Consider the following 16,991-nt stretch of genomic DNA (forward strand, 5'->3'; position numbering starts at 1 on the left):
GTCAAAATAGCTAATGTTGGCCCTTTCAGGGGTCATAACTCTGGAACACATAATGGGATCTGGCCAGTTCAAGAAAGGAACCAATATCTTATAGTGGTACAATGTGTGCAAGTTTAGTTAAAATGAAATTATAAATGAAACCACTATCGTGCAGACAAGAAATTGTTGACGCACGGACGGACGAAGGGTGATCACAAAAGTTCACATTGTCACTATGTGACAGGTTAGCTAAAAACAAGAAAGTAGATCAGTAGGTCACATTCATTGTCACTGAAATTCAGTTTTGAGATCGGTGTGCAAAACTATACATGAAATAATAATTTCAAGGCTGTTACTTAAAAGACAAGAAAGTAGGTCAGTAGGTCACAATCATGGTCACCGTAAGTCAGTTTTAAGATCGATGTGCAAAACTGTACATGACATCCAAATTTCAAGGCTTAAAAGACTTAAAAGTCTTTAAAAAAACAACAAGAAAGTAGGTAAGTAGGCCACATTCATGGTCACTGAAAGTCAGTTTTAAGATCGGTGTGCTAAACTGTACATGTCATCCAAATTTCACTTGACCTTAAGATCATTAAAATTAACATTCTTACAATGTCTCATTAAGATATGGCCATAAATGTGGTCACAAGAGTGTTAACTAGCTTTTCCTCTGCTTTGACCTGGTGACCTAGTTTCTGAACGTACATAACCTAGATTCCAAACTGACCTAAACATCATCAAGATTAACATAATGACCAAGTTTTATGAAGATACAGTCATAAATGTGATCTCTAGAGTGTTAACAAGCTTTTCCTTAGATTTGACCTGGCTACCTAGTTTTTGACCCAACATGACCCAGATTCGAACTTGACCTAGAAGTCATCAAGACAAACATTCTGATCAATTCTCATAGTTTTAAATCTAAAATGAGATCTCTCGGGTTTTAACAATCTTTACATTTGACTTGACCTGGTGACCTAGTTTTTGACACCACCTGACCCAGATTGGAACCTAACCTAAATATCTTCAAGATTAATATTTAGACCAAGCTTCTTTGAGATAAGGTCATAAATATGGCCTCTAGAGTGTTAACTAGCTTTTCCTTCGATTTTACCAGGTGACCTAGTTTTTTACACACATGACCCAGATTCGAAGTTGAACTAAAGATCACCAAGGTTAACATTCTGACCAAGTTTCATGCAGATACAGTCATATATATGACTTCTAGTGTGTAAACAAGTTTTTCTTTTGATTTTTTGATCTGGTGACCTAGTTTTTCACCCCACTTGACCTAGATTTGAACTTGTCGTAAAGATCATTTAGATTAACATTTTGACCAAGTTTTATAGAGATATTGTCATAAATGTGGCCTCTATAGTGTTAACAAACTTTTCCTTTGATTTGACCTGGTGACCTAGTTTTTGACCCCGACTGATCCAGATTTGAACTTGACCTAAAGATCATCAAGATTAACATTCTGACCAAGTTTCATTAAGTTAGGGTAATAAAATTGGCCTCTACAGTGTTAATTAGCTTTTCCTTTGATTTGACCTGGTGACCTAGTTTTTGTCCCCAGATGACCCAATATCAAACTTTTCCAAGATTTTATTAAGGGTAACATTCTGATAAAGTTTTATTGAGATTGGGCTAAATTTGTGATCTTTATAGTGTTAATAGTCAAATTGTTGACGACGACGGACGACGGACACAGTGCGATCACAAAAGCTTACATTGAGCACTTTGTGCTCAGGTGAGCTAAAACCTGTAAAAAAGTAAAAAGTTATGAACACAGGATCGACAAACTTAACACTGCCACAGACTATCTATTAATGTAACTTTAAACAAAAAGTATAAAGGCTCTGGATGACTGCGCTCATATGTAACATTTGATATGAACATGGAAGTCACAATTAAAATCTTGCAAATTGCTGTTATCGGGTATGTTTATTAAGATATATTTGCTACCTTGCAATCAATATTTTGATCTTCTCCAGTGGTGTTTTCGCCACTGCCCTAGTGATGTTTTCGTCCATGATAAAATGTATCGATTAAACTATTAATGATTTAAATAACTCCCTGTCTGCTAAGTTTCGTGTTTCCTGACACAGAACAAAATGAGACAGGATCCCTAACTTTTGTGTTCCAAACACCGGTGTGAAGTTATACCAGATTCCTCGATGCCCTAAATGAACAGATTGTACTTCAGTGCTGTACTTGCACGAGTAGTTTTCTGAAAAATCTACATATATGATATATTCATTTGATGCTACACTTTCTTTTGGAGCCTTCTTTGGGTATATGGGTGGTTTATATTAAAAGTATGTTTGCATAACTTTGTCTTAACTAGATCATTTCATTTTTCTACCGTACATACACTCTTTTCTTTCAGAATCACAAACACATTTAGAACATGAACTATTAAGAGATCTTATTTTCCATCAGTCTGGTTGTCATGACCGATGCGTTCATTAGCAACTTACATCCACTTGTATCCCTTTCTGTGCATTTTGGGTGAACAATCTGAAACGGTTTTCAAGTTACAACTGGTTGAATATGATACCGAGTGCATGGATTTCCATTTAGGTCAGATTTTTTTTATTTTCTGGTTCTCGGGAGATTTTTCCCAGGATCTTTGGTAGGAGGAGAAAATAAAAATAAAAGTGTTCAAATCCCTGCGTCGTGATGAAAAAAAGCCATAAAAGCACCAAAATGGCATTTATTTTTTATTCTTTAAATGCCCCAAATATCAACACATTTACGTTCATTTTTTACAGTTTTTGCTCCTTCCCTTCATATTTATTTTCTACAGTTTTATTCTTTTCCTTTTTTGTTAATCTTTAGAGCATTTCTAGTGATGACTTGCTTCCCACTTTGTAACAATTTGTACATATTGGTCTAACAATCCCATATTCAGTTTTCAGCTGCACCATTTCTTCACTTTCTAGAATGTTATTGTCCCCACAGTATATACAAATGTCTTCAAACAATTGTGTTAGACCTGAAAGTTATTAATGGAAGACCTTTAGACAGTTACAGTATTAAAATGTAGATGTATCAAAAGAACAAGGGTTTAGTTACCATATGAATAAGAATATTGAGTCCATTGAGGAATTGCAATTATTTTCTTTTGGCAGCAAATGTCTCTCATCTTTGCAACAAGTACAGATCAAGATCAGCCTAAACACCTGTACAGTCTTATCATGAATTGCACTGTTCGCTATTCAGTCAGTAAATTTTCAATAAACTCCCATATAAACTATAAATGATGCTGTCCAAATTAAAAGATGTAGCTGTCTAATTTAGAAATTTAGCCTAGTTAGGGTTAATACTAATATTTTGTTAACAACTTTGCAGCTTAAAATGTATAAAATGAGTCTGAAAACTTTTTTGGGTAAAATCTTTGTAATCTAGGGAGAAAACTGTTTTGGGTAAAATCTTTTTAATCTAAAGAGAAAACTGTTTTGGGTATAATCTTTGTGATCTAGAGAGAAAACTGTTTTGGGTCAAATCTTTGTGATCTAGAGAGAAAACTAATTTGGGTAAAATCTTTGTAATCTAGAGAGAAAACTATTTGGGGTAAAATCTTTGTAATCTAGAGAGAAAACTGTTTTGGGTAAAATCTTTGTGATCTAGAGAGATTTAAAATCAGTTGAGATGTTCAATATAATAGCACAGTTCTTGGTCATTAATTTTCTATGTTACTGTTTTCTATGTTACTGTTGTTTTTAATTTTGCACGTTTTTTCTTATTATTAACTGCATGCTTTGTTGACTCAAGTTGATGGTGTTTTTACCAACCGAAGAGTCCTGAAAACACTGTATGTGTCCTAATAAACAAACAGGTCGAAACACATCAAATACTTCTACATTGAATTCACATTAAATATATAAACAAATTTATTAAAATCATACCCTGATCATTTCTACAAGTTTGTATTAAGTTAAAAACAGAATTTTAACAAAGCATTTCAAAAGACTTCGCTGGAATATGTTTTTGATAAATTAATGTAATATAGTATCATGTGTCTTGACTTACAAAGTGTGTAAGAGATTATTACAATTTTCATAAATATACCTGCATAATATGTAGTTTCAATTAGAGATAAGCAAGTAAGCTCCTCTTCCACTACCATAATGTCCTGGTCAACTGAACCCGGAAACAGCGTGGCTCCACAGTTGTAGAACAGTTCTTCCTGCACCCGATCCAAGTTTTTTCTTGCTGAGGGGTTAACCTTTTACTTGTGTATACGTACAGAATATTTTTTGTGTTGATAGTTTAGTAATAGAACTGTATTTTATTTCACTCTAACACAATATTACTATATACCATTCTGTGGCATTTTAGTTGTCATTTCATATTTTTTGCAATATCATTGAAAAAATACTGTGCTATAGTCTATTTCTGTTGTATACAAATTAAAAGCAAGGCTAGGATTATTTTTAAGCAAATATTAAGGGCAAATTTCATCGGCAAGGTATCTTTTTGCTGTATATCAGTACTACTTGTACTTGTTACATCAAAAGTGTCACTGGACCTTTAAACCATTTCAGAAATAATGTTTCTTATCAGTGACATATATTGACATAACAGTTTTTATAGTATTGAAGTGTCGACAAGATTGACAGAAAGACAGAGGAAATACATCGCATAATCACAATAGCTTACATCCAGCGCATTGTGCACAGATGAGCAAAACTATTTAAATAACTTACTTCCAACAAACGAAGATTTGAATATTTTGTCACGCTCTGATTTTTCTGGTTTATTTTTCAAGGCTGTTCTAGCCCAATCATCAGTGACATTTCCATATACTTCAGCAAAGCCAAGGTACTCCCCAAATACATTGAGCGTTGGTCCGGAACAAAGTGCAGGTTTTTAAAGACCTCATCCGCAAGCCTAGGTGGGTCAATAAACTGACAGTAAGTACAGTAACTGCTGTCAAACTTCTTTATCAGAAAGGTTTTAACAAAAATAATAATGATCACATTGAAGCACTTTCAGAATTACGGCACATAAATGATAAAAAATGTCATGATTGGCTTTAACAATATGTTACCCTTAGCTTTCTAGTTGCAATTGCATTTGTGCAGTCTGATCATAATCTGCACTGGTTGCTATTCAGTTAATTTTCCATGAAAACCCCAGGCCTATGAACTATAAATGGTACTGTTCAATTTGAATGATGGAACAGTCCGTTTTAGAAATTCAGCAAAGGAAGGGTTAATAAAGAGGCAGTTATTCTTCAGTTTCATTATTATAACAACTCATTTAAGGCAGAGTCCAAGTTTTTTTATTCATGTGGTTGCTAGGTTACCTGCCCACTTAATACTTTGCCAGAAATAGCTACATGCACAAGTAAAAGTTTTACTTAAATTTAGTGCAGTACCAGGGCTCAGCCTGGACTTCGGAAAAAGGAGAGAAGTTTTGCCCACTTTACCATTTTTTATGGCAGAAGTCAATGGCATGAACATTATTTTACAAAACTATGTCTGCTTCAGTTGATATTTAAACAAGAAGAAGTTTGGCAACTATGGGATAATATTTCTCCAAAGTCTCACTCTATAAGCCGATACTGGAGTACAATAGAAAATAGTACCTGTAACATATAGTGTAGCCGAGTGGTCTTTAAGAAATCTCTCTATTTTCTCAGATTTCAGATTGCTGATCTCAGTTCCATCGCCTAGATCACCATCAATAACGCGCAGGCATGTTCATTTCATCCATAGTCGCTGCAGTGTTAATGACTATAGGTTCATCTTTCCATTTAAGTCTTTCAAACCTCTGCTTCAGGATACTTATTGGTCCTGCCATAGATACATCGTAAGCGTCATGAAATGACTTTTTTGTTTTTGTTTTTTCAGCAAGTTTTCGTAGTGATTTTAGCAAGCTCTTTGATTTTGACTGTATTTCAAACTCGGGTGGCATTGCACATCGTTCCAGTGCAGCATTCTGCCATCCCAAATTAAGTAAAGACATACAGCGTTCTGCTGGATTACTGTAGCTTAGACAGGGTGCTGTGCGAGCACAAACAATCATGTCAAGTCCAAGGGCGATGAACTCAACTAATGTGGCAATCTGAACCGACTTGTAATTTGTCTTATGGTCAGGACCTCCATCTGTGTATCAGATAAGAATAGGTTTCTTCATGTTCACTTCTACTTCGGAATACATTTTCCTAATAATAGCCACATCTTCTGTTGCATGACGAAAAGGGGACGAAGGTTCAAACACTTTGTCTTTTACAAATCATTTGGGAGCTTCGGAATGGTTACCATGAAGCACACACTGGGAAGTATTCCTGCTACATGAAAATCGTGATCTAAGGCCACTAATTTAGTTTCACCACAAACAAGCCCACCGTGATTAGATCTGACATTCGTTGATACGGGTTTACCTGGCTCCCCTACTGGCACCACGGCTTTGTCGTCTAAACTTTGGAAGTAGCTGTAATCTCTCATCTTACACGCAAACTCTTTCAATAAATTGAACTGATATCTGCAAAAAATGTGCAACTTCGTGTTCTACACGTAACAAACTTTGTTGAACGGCATATCTTACCTTAAAGCGTCCAGTGTAATTTCCTGCAGTAGCATGGAATTTATTCTTTGGACAAAAATTCAATCTGATCCAAGACACTGATGGAGCTGCCGTTCCTTCTGGCAACCTCTTTAATATTTCACTCCTTAAATCTTCCACCGATAAAGCGAATGGCATGTACTGCATATCAGTAGATCTTTCATGTACGGCAGATTTTTCTTCCAAATATTTGGCGTGTTCGTCCCAGAATAAATTGCATTTTTCATCATGTGGTCGGCCATTATTTGCTCGTTACTCAGAAATCAAATCAGTGTCTTCGCTGGCTAGCAAAAATTCAACTAGTCTTTTGTCAATAGATTCTTCCTTTACAGATTCTGGAGCATATTCAATTTCAGTCAAAAACTAGTACATATTTCTGAAAACTACTTTACTTTGTACTACTTTGTTATATTGACTGATAAAATCTTTTCTCATTCGTCTGGTTGCAAATGTTAAGATAGAACTTTTGACTTCATTGACTAACTTCACCTGTTTGTCAGTACTGACATCTCCTGTCGGCACTTTCCACACTACATTAATATTTCCTAGATGATTGCCATATCGGAAGGTAAAAAGACTTACTGAACAAGACAGCTGTAAGTTGTTCAACCATTTTCGTCGTTCTTCCTTTTCCTGTGGTTCGAAATTAATCAAGTCAATACTTTCATAATCATTTAATGTACTCAATGTTTGATCAAGTGCTTTATGTTCATTTCTCACACAACCCTTTTCTATTCTTTTTAAAGACCAATTGTCATTTAAACTTCTGATAGGCTCTAGACTGTTTTATTACTGCTTGATCGTTCTCTGGATTTCTCCATGTATTCGCTGTACTTCTTAAGGACATTGATTAATTCTTCAAATGACTGGAAAAGGGACTGAAAATCTTTATTTTGAAACCAAGGCATCAACAGCAGAGAAGACAAATCATGTGTGTGTTTCTGCATATCTTCTGTGGTTACCTACAAAAAATAATTATAAAAACTAAAGGTGATTCATATCCTCACCAAGCACCTTGATCCAGTATAAAAGTCAAGGTCATAGTAAGGTTTACGTGACAGTATTTTACATGAAGTTACTAGGAATACAGCTGGTAAATTTGACTGAAAACTTTTCTGGGATAAGAAAGTCATCATGATACACATTTTGTTTTTCATTAAATCATCATTAATGAATGTCAAGGTCAGCTGACATTTAAGGTCATAGTTCTTTAAGTCAGTGTAAAGACACTGCTACTGAAAATGAACAAATCTATCAAGGGATGATACCTTCTGATAAGAAAGTTTATATGTACAGTGATTAATTTACCTGTTAGTATTAAACGTCTTTTAAAAGTAAAATGAAAGTCAAGGTTCTGTAAGTCACTGTATGAAGGTACTGTTCAAAGGAATAAACTGTCGAGGGTTATGATTAATATTGACCTGTCACTAATAATTTTCAAGTTATCACAGGATTCAGTGTCAAAGTTTCATGGTTTTTGCACAGCAAGGCTCAAAAATTGCAAAAAAAAAAATAAAATGATATATGAATTACCTTCTGAATACCCCCATCGGTATACATTTTTATATGTAAACCAAGTGACCTCTTAAAGCTCTAGGCCTTGCAGCTTTAGACAAGAAGATTTTGTTATGTTTTTCCTACCCAAGTCTATGTAAAACAAGAGACCTTCTGGATGGGGTCAATTTTGACCCCAGGGGCATGATTTAAACAATCTTGGTAGAGACAATGGTACAATGCTACATATAAAATATCTAAGCTACAGGCCTTGTTTGTGGTTTTAGACAAGATCTTTTAAAGTTTTTCTTTCTGGTTTGCTATGACAACCAGAGTTCTTCATGGAGTAATTCTTTGAACAACAGCTTCATGCAAGGAACATCCCTGCCAAGTTTCATCAACGTTGGCCAGGTGGTTTCAGAGGAGATGTCATTCGAAGGAAATGTGAAAAGACGACAGACAGCCAATGGACGGCAAGTGAACACCTCACCCTGAGCATTTGCTCAAACAATACTGAAGCACTTTGATAGTGAAATCTAAACAATTATCAAACGATTTTAATATAAAAATAGATATCAAATGATACCTATAATGTATAATTATGCTTTATTTCTAGAAATCCTTAGGTCAATGCTTGCATGTCGAATGTTTCCATACTAACAATATTAAAAGACAGTATTTAAGAATTTTGATAATGTGAAGATAGTCTAATTTATTTGAGTAACATGCAGAATAGTTATTTAGATTTGAACAGTCATTCAACCTTTTGGTAGCTGTCATATCAAGATCACGGCCGGTCTAAGAAGAGGAAGGGGAGAAATAGTGAGAGGTAGGTTTGCTGCAAGGATAAAGTGCAACAAGTGATAGGACAGGGTAGTGATTGGAGTGAGGAGGTTATTGTGCAAAATTCTTCAACAGAAATGGTGTTATTGATATTCCTTAAGCTTATAAACATAACATAGTATTTTAGGTAAATAGTAATGATAAGCTGGGTTCGTAGAGTTTTAAGGATTGGTTAAACAATTGATGTTAATCAAGGGACATATCGGGTGATGTTAAGTCCCTTTTACGATTACGATTTATTTGCCCAGGTGTATTAAACATGTGCGCGCTATCAATGCAGCGAAGTGTAGTTGCAAAATAATTTGCCGTAGGTGGTGCGAATTTATGTCCAAATTTACACGTTTTACGTAAAGTATCAAGAAGTTTATATACATTTCTCGAATAAAATAAAGTAATGTCACAAAGTCAATCCACATATTTCAACACGTAATTGTTCCGTACCTCCTGCACACATTCCTTCAACACACCAATCACTAGTACAGAGTCTAAATCATATTTAGTAAACATCGACTGATCGCCATTACTGACCGGCAGTACTCTACAAAAAAAATGTCAAATTGAGGTTTGTCCGGACCATAACTTTGACATGCATGGACCAATCTTGTTTATATTTGACATGAATGTTTACCTTAATGAGAAGGAGTGTCATGTGCAAACAACATGTTCCTATCTCAAAGGTCAAGGTCACACTTGGAGGTCAAGCTCAAATTGAAGTTTGTCCGGAGCATTTCTTCTTCAAGCATGGTGGGAATTTGATCTAACCTGGCATGAATGTTCATCATTATGAGACGGAGTGTCAAGCGCAAGAACCAGGTCCCTAGGTCTAAAATCAAGGTCACACTTAGAGGCCAAAGGTGCTGGCGGGCTCGACATTCTGCCCGTGGGCATGCAGAATGTATTTCTATTTAGATAAAGTCAATAGCTTTTGCTTTGGCTAAAAATATTGTTACGTTGTGTGCGAACGTCATTTTGATTGAAGAAGGTGGCTGACTTTAAATCGTCTTTCGATCCGTCAGTTTAAATTTCTATAACTAAAATCTTGTTAGTCGACCTTATTTCATCATGTTAGGATTTAATTTCAGTTTTGATTTCAGGGCTCGTTTCAGATTTTTAGGGGTAGTTCCATAACGGAGAGATCTGCAAGGCAGTACATGCTGATGTATCCGGAATTGAATTTTCTTTTATAAATTAGAATTCATTATCATTTTTAGAATTTCTTTCAATAATTTGATCTCTAGTGTTGCTGTCAAAATATCCTTCAAAATCATAACGACCATTAAAATCTCCTATGAGAAAATATGGCTATAGTAGTTGTTTTATTGAATAGTCATCATCTACAAGATTTTAATTAGTTTGAATTAAGAAAGTAAATATATCGAACAGAAATATTTAGTAGATGCAATTTTACGTTTAATGCCACCGACTGAAGTTAGTATTTAAAACATTTTTTCTGTATGGACATGCATTATTAGCTCTTTCTGTATTTGGATTTATAGAATTATACATCTAATAATTTGATTTTGTCGGATTCCTTCTTATATGTTTCACTAAGGCATATAAGTGAAGGATAATATTTTGATAAGATGGGATAATTTCATTAAAATAAGCCTTAGTCTACGTCAATTCCACTGAAGTATTTTACTTGCCATTAAATTTTTGTTTTAAATGGTAAACAAAAATTGGACGACTGGAAATTAAGTAACAGATTAGTGCTGTATTGACTCGGGAGGTATCTTCACCTCTTTTGTAATTGCCTTATTTGGTGCAGGAGTTAAAGGCGGGTCGCAGTCATCCTCCCTCGCCAACCGGTTCAAATAAAGTGGAACCTGTTATGGGTTTGTATGGGATTTACTATCTCTTCTCTCAATCAGTTTTCAAATCAATTTTTGTTTGGGTGTTTGACTCACCCTGCGTAAACTAAAATTTGACGAACTGTTTTATTTTGACGACGGCGTAGTTTGATATTTAGGTACATTTTTTTCATTGCTTTTGCTTAACTGTTGAAAATTAAACATTTAACATATTTTACTTATTAAGTAAGATTTTGTTATTGACGACTATGGTGATGTGAGTAATGGAAGTTAAGAGTTGGCATGGGCAGTTTGTCTAGTATCTTACGCAAGTCAAGTGCCTTTTCTGAATTTGACATGGAAAATTTGTTGTCTTGCAATCACGAAATTTGTTTGAATGTGGCTCTCCGCAAATTTATACAACTTAGTGGACGACTGCAGATGTCATGGTCAGAATGACCATTTTGCCGCACTTTTTGGCAAAATTACTTTTTCTTTGACCAGTCGTTTGATTTCGATGCGCCTAACAGCAATGACATATTGCTCAAAGAGGCTTTTACAATTTCCGCCTCCGATATGCAGAAAGATCTGGACAATAAATGGCCTTGCGAAATTCAGAGGACGGTGTACAATGCACACTCATATGGACGGTTGAAGAATGGTATTATGCCAAGTAAATTATTTGCGTGTGCTGTTCTTTTAACTAGAACGAGAAGATCCCCTAGTAAGAACTTGTTTATTTATTGTATTATTTTTCCAGTAGCTTTAGCATTATTTACAAGGAGGTCTAGGCAGTATTACGACATACAAAAGCAAAACATTCGACCAAACCTTGTACATATTATAGGCAATTAATACAACTTATTCTAAAACATATATTTTCCAAAAGAATTTGTTGTATTTTGCATGCAGTTAGTTTGTAGTAAGTTCAGAGAAATATAAAATTTAGGAAACATAAACATTTCTTAGAAAAAATCCAGATCATTTTTTTTGCCGGCGCATGCTTCTGGCTTGTCCATCAAGTGCGTGATTCTGCCTATACGTCGTGTTTATGTTTTAATTATGAGGAATCGGTTCTGGATAACATATTTGTCGTGTTGGGCGACCAGTGTTGTTTCCACTTTTTCTATTCTAATATAGTCTGGGACCATCGCTTCTGTCTGTGCATTGGTCCACTTTGACTCGATTAGTGATAATTTTGAGTATTGGCTCAACGGGTTCTCTCGAGAACGACCTACAGTTCTAATCAGCCTTTTTGCAATATTTATATCCCCTACGAAACAGTTTACTAAATTTGACCCCAGTAACGTAGTCATCACAATGTCTAGTCTGCACATACTATCAGATCGGGCAATGATATTGTGACGTCGTCTGAATGGTATTGCTGTTCTATTGACGAAATAAAAGTTAACCTACTACGAATGTTGAGTAGTGTAAACAGAAACTGTACTAAAAGCACAAAAAAGAAACAAATAAACATTCAGCTGTCATGGACATATATAGTACGTCGTTATTTAATGAATAAGGCCACAAGTAAAGTTAAGAGACTTTTAATTTTGATTTTAGATATAATTCCAAGTTAGAATTTCATATTTCTGTTTCTGTTTGCTGGATGATGTCCCGCAGAAACGAGTAAACGCAAGTCGTGTTACGTTTCATTTTTCTCCGCAGGTTTAAACATAATGGAGTTCTAAGTGCTAACAAAATAGTATCAGCTATTTAGGAGAAGCATAATTTTCATTGTTTCATTATTTCACTAAAACAGATATAGACTTAACAAAATCAATGGAATTAAAGTTGCATCAACAGATATCCGGAGAATGTAGAGTACATTTCACCACCAAGTGCGAGATCATTGTTGTCCACACTTCTGATGAAGATGCGGTCACCTTGGTTTACCTGCACAAAAACCGTGTTTGCACCTTGATCTCTGTTGGTATCGTCTGCATGTGCAAACACTCTTCCGAGGATCTTATCATTTTGCACTATTTCTGCGTGCAGCTTGGCGCTTCCGTGTTTACCATCAAAGTGATCCAGTAGAGAACAACTGAACATGTAAAGCCCAGGTAAAGGAGCGGTGAAGACGCCAGTAGTATTGTTGTAACCGCCCCCTAAATTAGTAATTACGGTCTCGAACTTGACGGTTGCGTTAGCTCCCACGTGGTCCTGGACTCTCGGCTGAATTGCAGCAGTAAAGGCAACGGGTCCATCCCCACTTTCTAGCACAAAACGACTTGGGCGGTGTATGATATCTGCAGACGACACAAATACAATCGTGTTAGGGAACAAGATATGTGATTATCAGTTTAGGACACTAGGCTAGAATGGATCGAAATGAAGTTTCAAATCGCCGTTGACTGTCCGTTACCAGATTTTTATTAAAACCGGATTTGTCATCTCAGAAAGACATTATTTCTACCTCCATTTTTCTATGTAGAAAAAAAAACAAGGACAAATGTCCAACTTGAAAAGCCACATTCAAAAGACATAGTCGCTCATACAATAATAAAATCTGTAAGCTGGATTTTAAAATTCAAGCTTCAGAAATAAGTTTCATTTGCGCTAAGGATTCATGTTTTAAATCCTGTTTTACATAGACCTAGATTGACCTGAACTCACGTTAGAATACGGCCTATATCCACCGCCAGTTCGATCACCTAGATAATGTGTATCTTCTGTATGACGAAGACAACATGCCTAATGCCATGTCACTGTCCTGCTTCAAGTGGGGCATTACTCACTTGTGGAGAACAAATCATTTTTGGTAAAGAAATCCGGACTGCAGGTTACAGTACTATCAGGTTAAAAACCGCCGTTACATGTTGAGGCAAATTAGTCGGGCAATTTATCAATTAGTAATGTGTCCAAAGGTTTTGTTACATTTTCTTTCCATCTTTCGAAAGATTTTACCCTTAAGTTCTTCATCTTTGCTGAAGACAGTTTTCAGTAATGCTTCTATAACGGACTGCTGGGATGTTATCAAGCCATTCTGTTCAGCGACTGAAAATAAATTTTCAATACAGTAATATACTCAGCCATAATCTGGTGTACCCTACTGGCACAGTTACTCATATATGTTTAAGAACACACAATGTCATGTCAAAAATAAAGCTTGTGGTATATATCCTAAATAGCAATTGCTTAATTCCCTGTATCATTTTCACGGAATTAGAATTATTTTCATTATGGGTCAAGATGTAAGGTTATTTCATGAGCTTAAAATGAACACATGTATTTTCCTAAAGAATTCTTTTTGTGCAGGACATAAACTGATAAACAAATAAATGATAAACCTTCACTGGAAAAGAAACATGATAATGTAATAAAAGAACCGATGCAAGAAAATATAAAACATACTGATCTAGAAAGACTACTTTAGAATGAGCATAATATGATTATTATAGTAGCAGTTAGATACTAGCATGTTATGTTGTATTTAGATCGAATGGATTTGCTCGACCTGAATCACACGAGAGCAGGATACTACGGTGTTCCGTTAGGGCCAGCGCTTGCTCCCTGTGAGCGCAAAGCGCGAAGGTACGACGGTACGATGGCGAAGCGCGACAGTACGATGGTGACAACATGACAGTGCGATGGCGAAGCGAGACAGTACGATGGCGAAGCCCGACACTACGATGGTGACAGTCCGTCGTACTGTTGCACTTCGCCATCGTACTGTCGCGCTTCACCACCGTAGTGTCGCGCTTCGCCATCGCACTGTCGCGCTTCACCATCGTAGTGTCACCATCGTAGTGTCACCATCGTACTGTCGCGCTTCACTATCGTACCGTCGCGCTTCGCCATCGCACTGTCGCGCTTCACCATCGTAGTGTCACCATCGTACTGTCGCGCTTCGCCATCGTACTGTCGCGTTTCACTATCTTTTCTCTGTTTTCTTAAACTCTGTATTGTATAGTATTGTCAACTTTGTCCAATGATCAAATAATTGGACGAGTATTATTGAAATGAATATCACCAGACCTGATGTTATTCAAATGAAAATTCCCCGGCAGAGTGTCACTCAAATGAATATCATCTGGCATGATGATATTTAAAAAATATAATACCTTAAGATTGTTTGAAATGTATTGTTCCAAAATAGGTTCCGTTGATCTATGGCTATTTTACTTTGTTTACTTGAGGGATAATAAAACCGAATATCACCCAACCGAGTGTTATTTATGAACAAAATACCATTGTATTCAAAATTAACCTCTGTTGAAAAATAAATGTTAATGTATTTACATGTAATTAATTGTTCTGTGAGAAAATGTTGTTGAATCAGCTCATATATTTCAAGCCATGAAACGTTAGAAGTATATATTGTCACCTTGAAATAATAAAAATAAACTGTTGTATAAATTTTGCTTATAAAGCTTTTGGCTATATTTTATGCAAAAGTGTTAATTAGGTCTAGAATACAGTTGTTTGTTTCCGCTTACCCGACCGACCCTGTCTTTTTATCACTGACCCTAAAGTTTTAATTGAAGAAACGTATTGTATAAAAATGTAGATTTATGTTAAACAAGATTATTAGTAAGTATATCCGAAGTACGTCCCTCCGCCTGACCGTGCAATTCTGTACATTAAAGTTGGTCCTTAAGTAAACAGAGAAAAATTGGGGAAGCGCGACAGTACGATGGCGAAGCGCGACAGTACGATGGTGTCACTACGATGGTGAAGCACGACAGTGCGATGGCGAAGCGCGACAGTACGATGGTGAAGCGCAACTGTACGATGGCGAAGCGTTACAGTGCGATGGTGGCACTACGATGGTGAAGTGCGACAGAGCGATGGCAAAGCGCGACAGTACGATGGTGAGACACTACGATGGTGAACCACGACAATGCGATGGCGAAGCGCGACACTACGATGGTGAAGCGCGACAGTACGATGGCGAAGCGCGACAGTATGACGGACTGTCACCATCGTAGTGTCGCGCTTCGCCATCGTACTGTCGCGCTTCGCCATCGCAATGTCGTGTTGTCACCATCGTACTGTCAAGCTTCGTCATCGTACTGTCAAGCTTCGCCATCGTACCTTCGCACTTTGCGTTCACAGGGAGCAGGCGCTGGCCCTAACGGAACACCGTAGGATACACTATAGATAAAACTTCTATTAACATTATCCATTTGATTATATGCGTAAAATTTTCTTTTTAACATCTCGGCCAAATATGACTATTAAATCTTCAGAAACAAAGAACATTTTATTTTCCAGGTCATGGATATTAACGAAATTAGTCTAGAACCATGCATGGTGAGGAATTTAAGTTAAAAGAAACTACAAAAAGTAGAAAACCACAGGTCGCCCAACACGACATAAACGAAAATGTTGCGGGGTCGGTTTGATTGAGACTGCTCACGATAGTGGAAGTGCAAGATAGAAATTTCGTTTTTGTTTGTAAGATACAATAAGAATTCTTTACAGTATATTATTTTGTAGATAGGGGGTATCCGTGGCCGAGTTGTTAAGGTCGCTGACTTCAAATCACTTGCCCCTCATCGATGTGGGTTCGAGCCTCACTCGGTGCGTTGAACTCTTCGTGTGAGGAAGTCATACAGCTGGCTTACCAAAGGCTGGTGGTTCTACCCAGGTGCCCGCTCCTGATGAAATAATGCACGGAGGGGCAACTTGGGTCTTCCTCTACCATCAAAGCTTGAAGGTCGCCATATATATGACCTATAATTGTATCTGTATTTGTATCATATAATGGTTTGTTCATGTATGTAACATAGTTATCAATTTCAACTGATGCAATTTGGAAAGGAACAATGGTAAATACTGTTAACGCCTTCACATTGATTGAACAATTCAGCGCTGTAAGAAAACTTGAAAATATGATAATAGTAATATTGTTTACCTCTTCCTTCAAGGGTATTCAGTCTGTCCAGAACGAGGCTTTGGAATATTTCAAGATCCGACGCTGCATAGCAACTTGCACAACATGCCAGGAGAATAATATATGCACCGCCCATAGCTAATTAGAAAATGATTTAAACGTCGAAAAGTTAAGGTAAACTAAGCCTTATCGGTTTAAGGGCAAAAAGATAAGGACTTGATCTATTTCAGTAAACATCGTGTCTTATCATGACGACTGGCCTGATATTGACATTTTGACCCTGTTGAGCTCCATGCAAAGAGTTACGACCCCTCCGAAAATAGAGCTGCCCGTTTTCCGTTGGTTGCGGCCCGTAAGCCAGAAAGGATGGTTCTGGATGTTGCGATGCCCCATAGCAGCCCGAGGAGATGATGCATGTTTGTTTTTAGCTCACCTGAACACAAAGTGCTCAGGGTGAGCTATTG

At 36.6% G+C, this 16,991-nt stretch overlaps 1 protein-coding gene across 1 annotated transcript; it reads right to left on the reverse strand.

Annotated features, from left to right (window-relative positions):
- Positions 1-12,219: 12,219 nt before the first annotated feature.
- Positions 12,220-16,717, reverse strand: LOC123545711 (complement C1q-like protein 4). Its single transcript, XM_045332018.2, has 3 exons — positions 16,549-16,717; positions 13,596-13,685; positions 12,220-12,937 (listed from the first exon to the last, which is right to left on the reverse strand). Exons 1-3 carry the CDS (start codon positions 16,661-16,663, stop codon positions 12,477-12,479), a joined length of 666 nt encoding a protein of 221 aa, XP_045187953.1. The 5' UTR covers positions 16,664-16,717; the 3' UTR covers positions 12,220-12,476.
- Between the last annotated feature and the right edge of the window lie 274 nt (positions 16,718-16,991).

This window comes from Mercenaria mercenaria, chromosome 1 (genome assembly GCF_021730395.1).
Source record: "Mercenaria mercenaria strain notata chromosome 1, MADL_Memer_1, whole genome shotgun sequence".
Taxonomy (NCBI): Eukaryota; Metazoa; Mollusca; class Bivalvia; order Venerida; family Veneridae; genus Mercenaria; species Mercenaria mercenaria.

Excerpts from the sequence above, each read along its gene's own strand:
- LOC123545711 (XM_045332018.2), bottom strand. The coding sequence starts at position 16,663 with ATGGGCGGTGCATATATTATTCTCCTGGCATGTTGTGCAAGTTGCTAT. Across the intron at positions 13,686-16,548 it reads GAATACCCTTGAAGGAAGAG|TCGCTGAACAGAATGGCTTG; the intron begins GTAAACAATATT and ends ATTTATTTTCAG. Across the intron at positions 12,938-13,595 it reads CAAAGATGAAGAACTTAAGG|ATATCATACACCGCCCAAGT; the intron begins GTAAAATCTTTC and ends TGTCGTCTGCAG.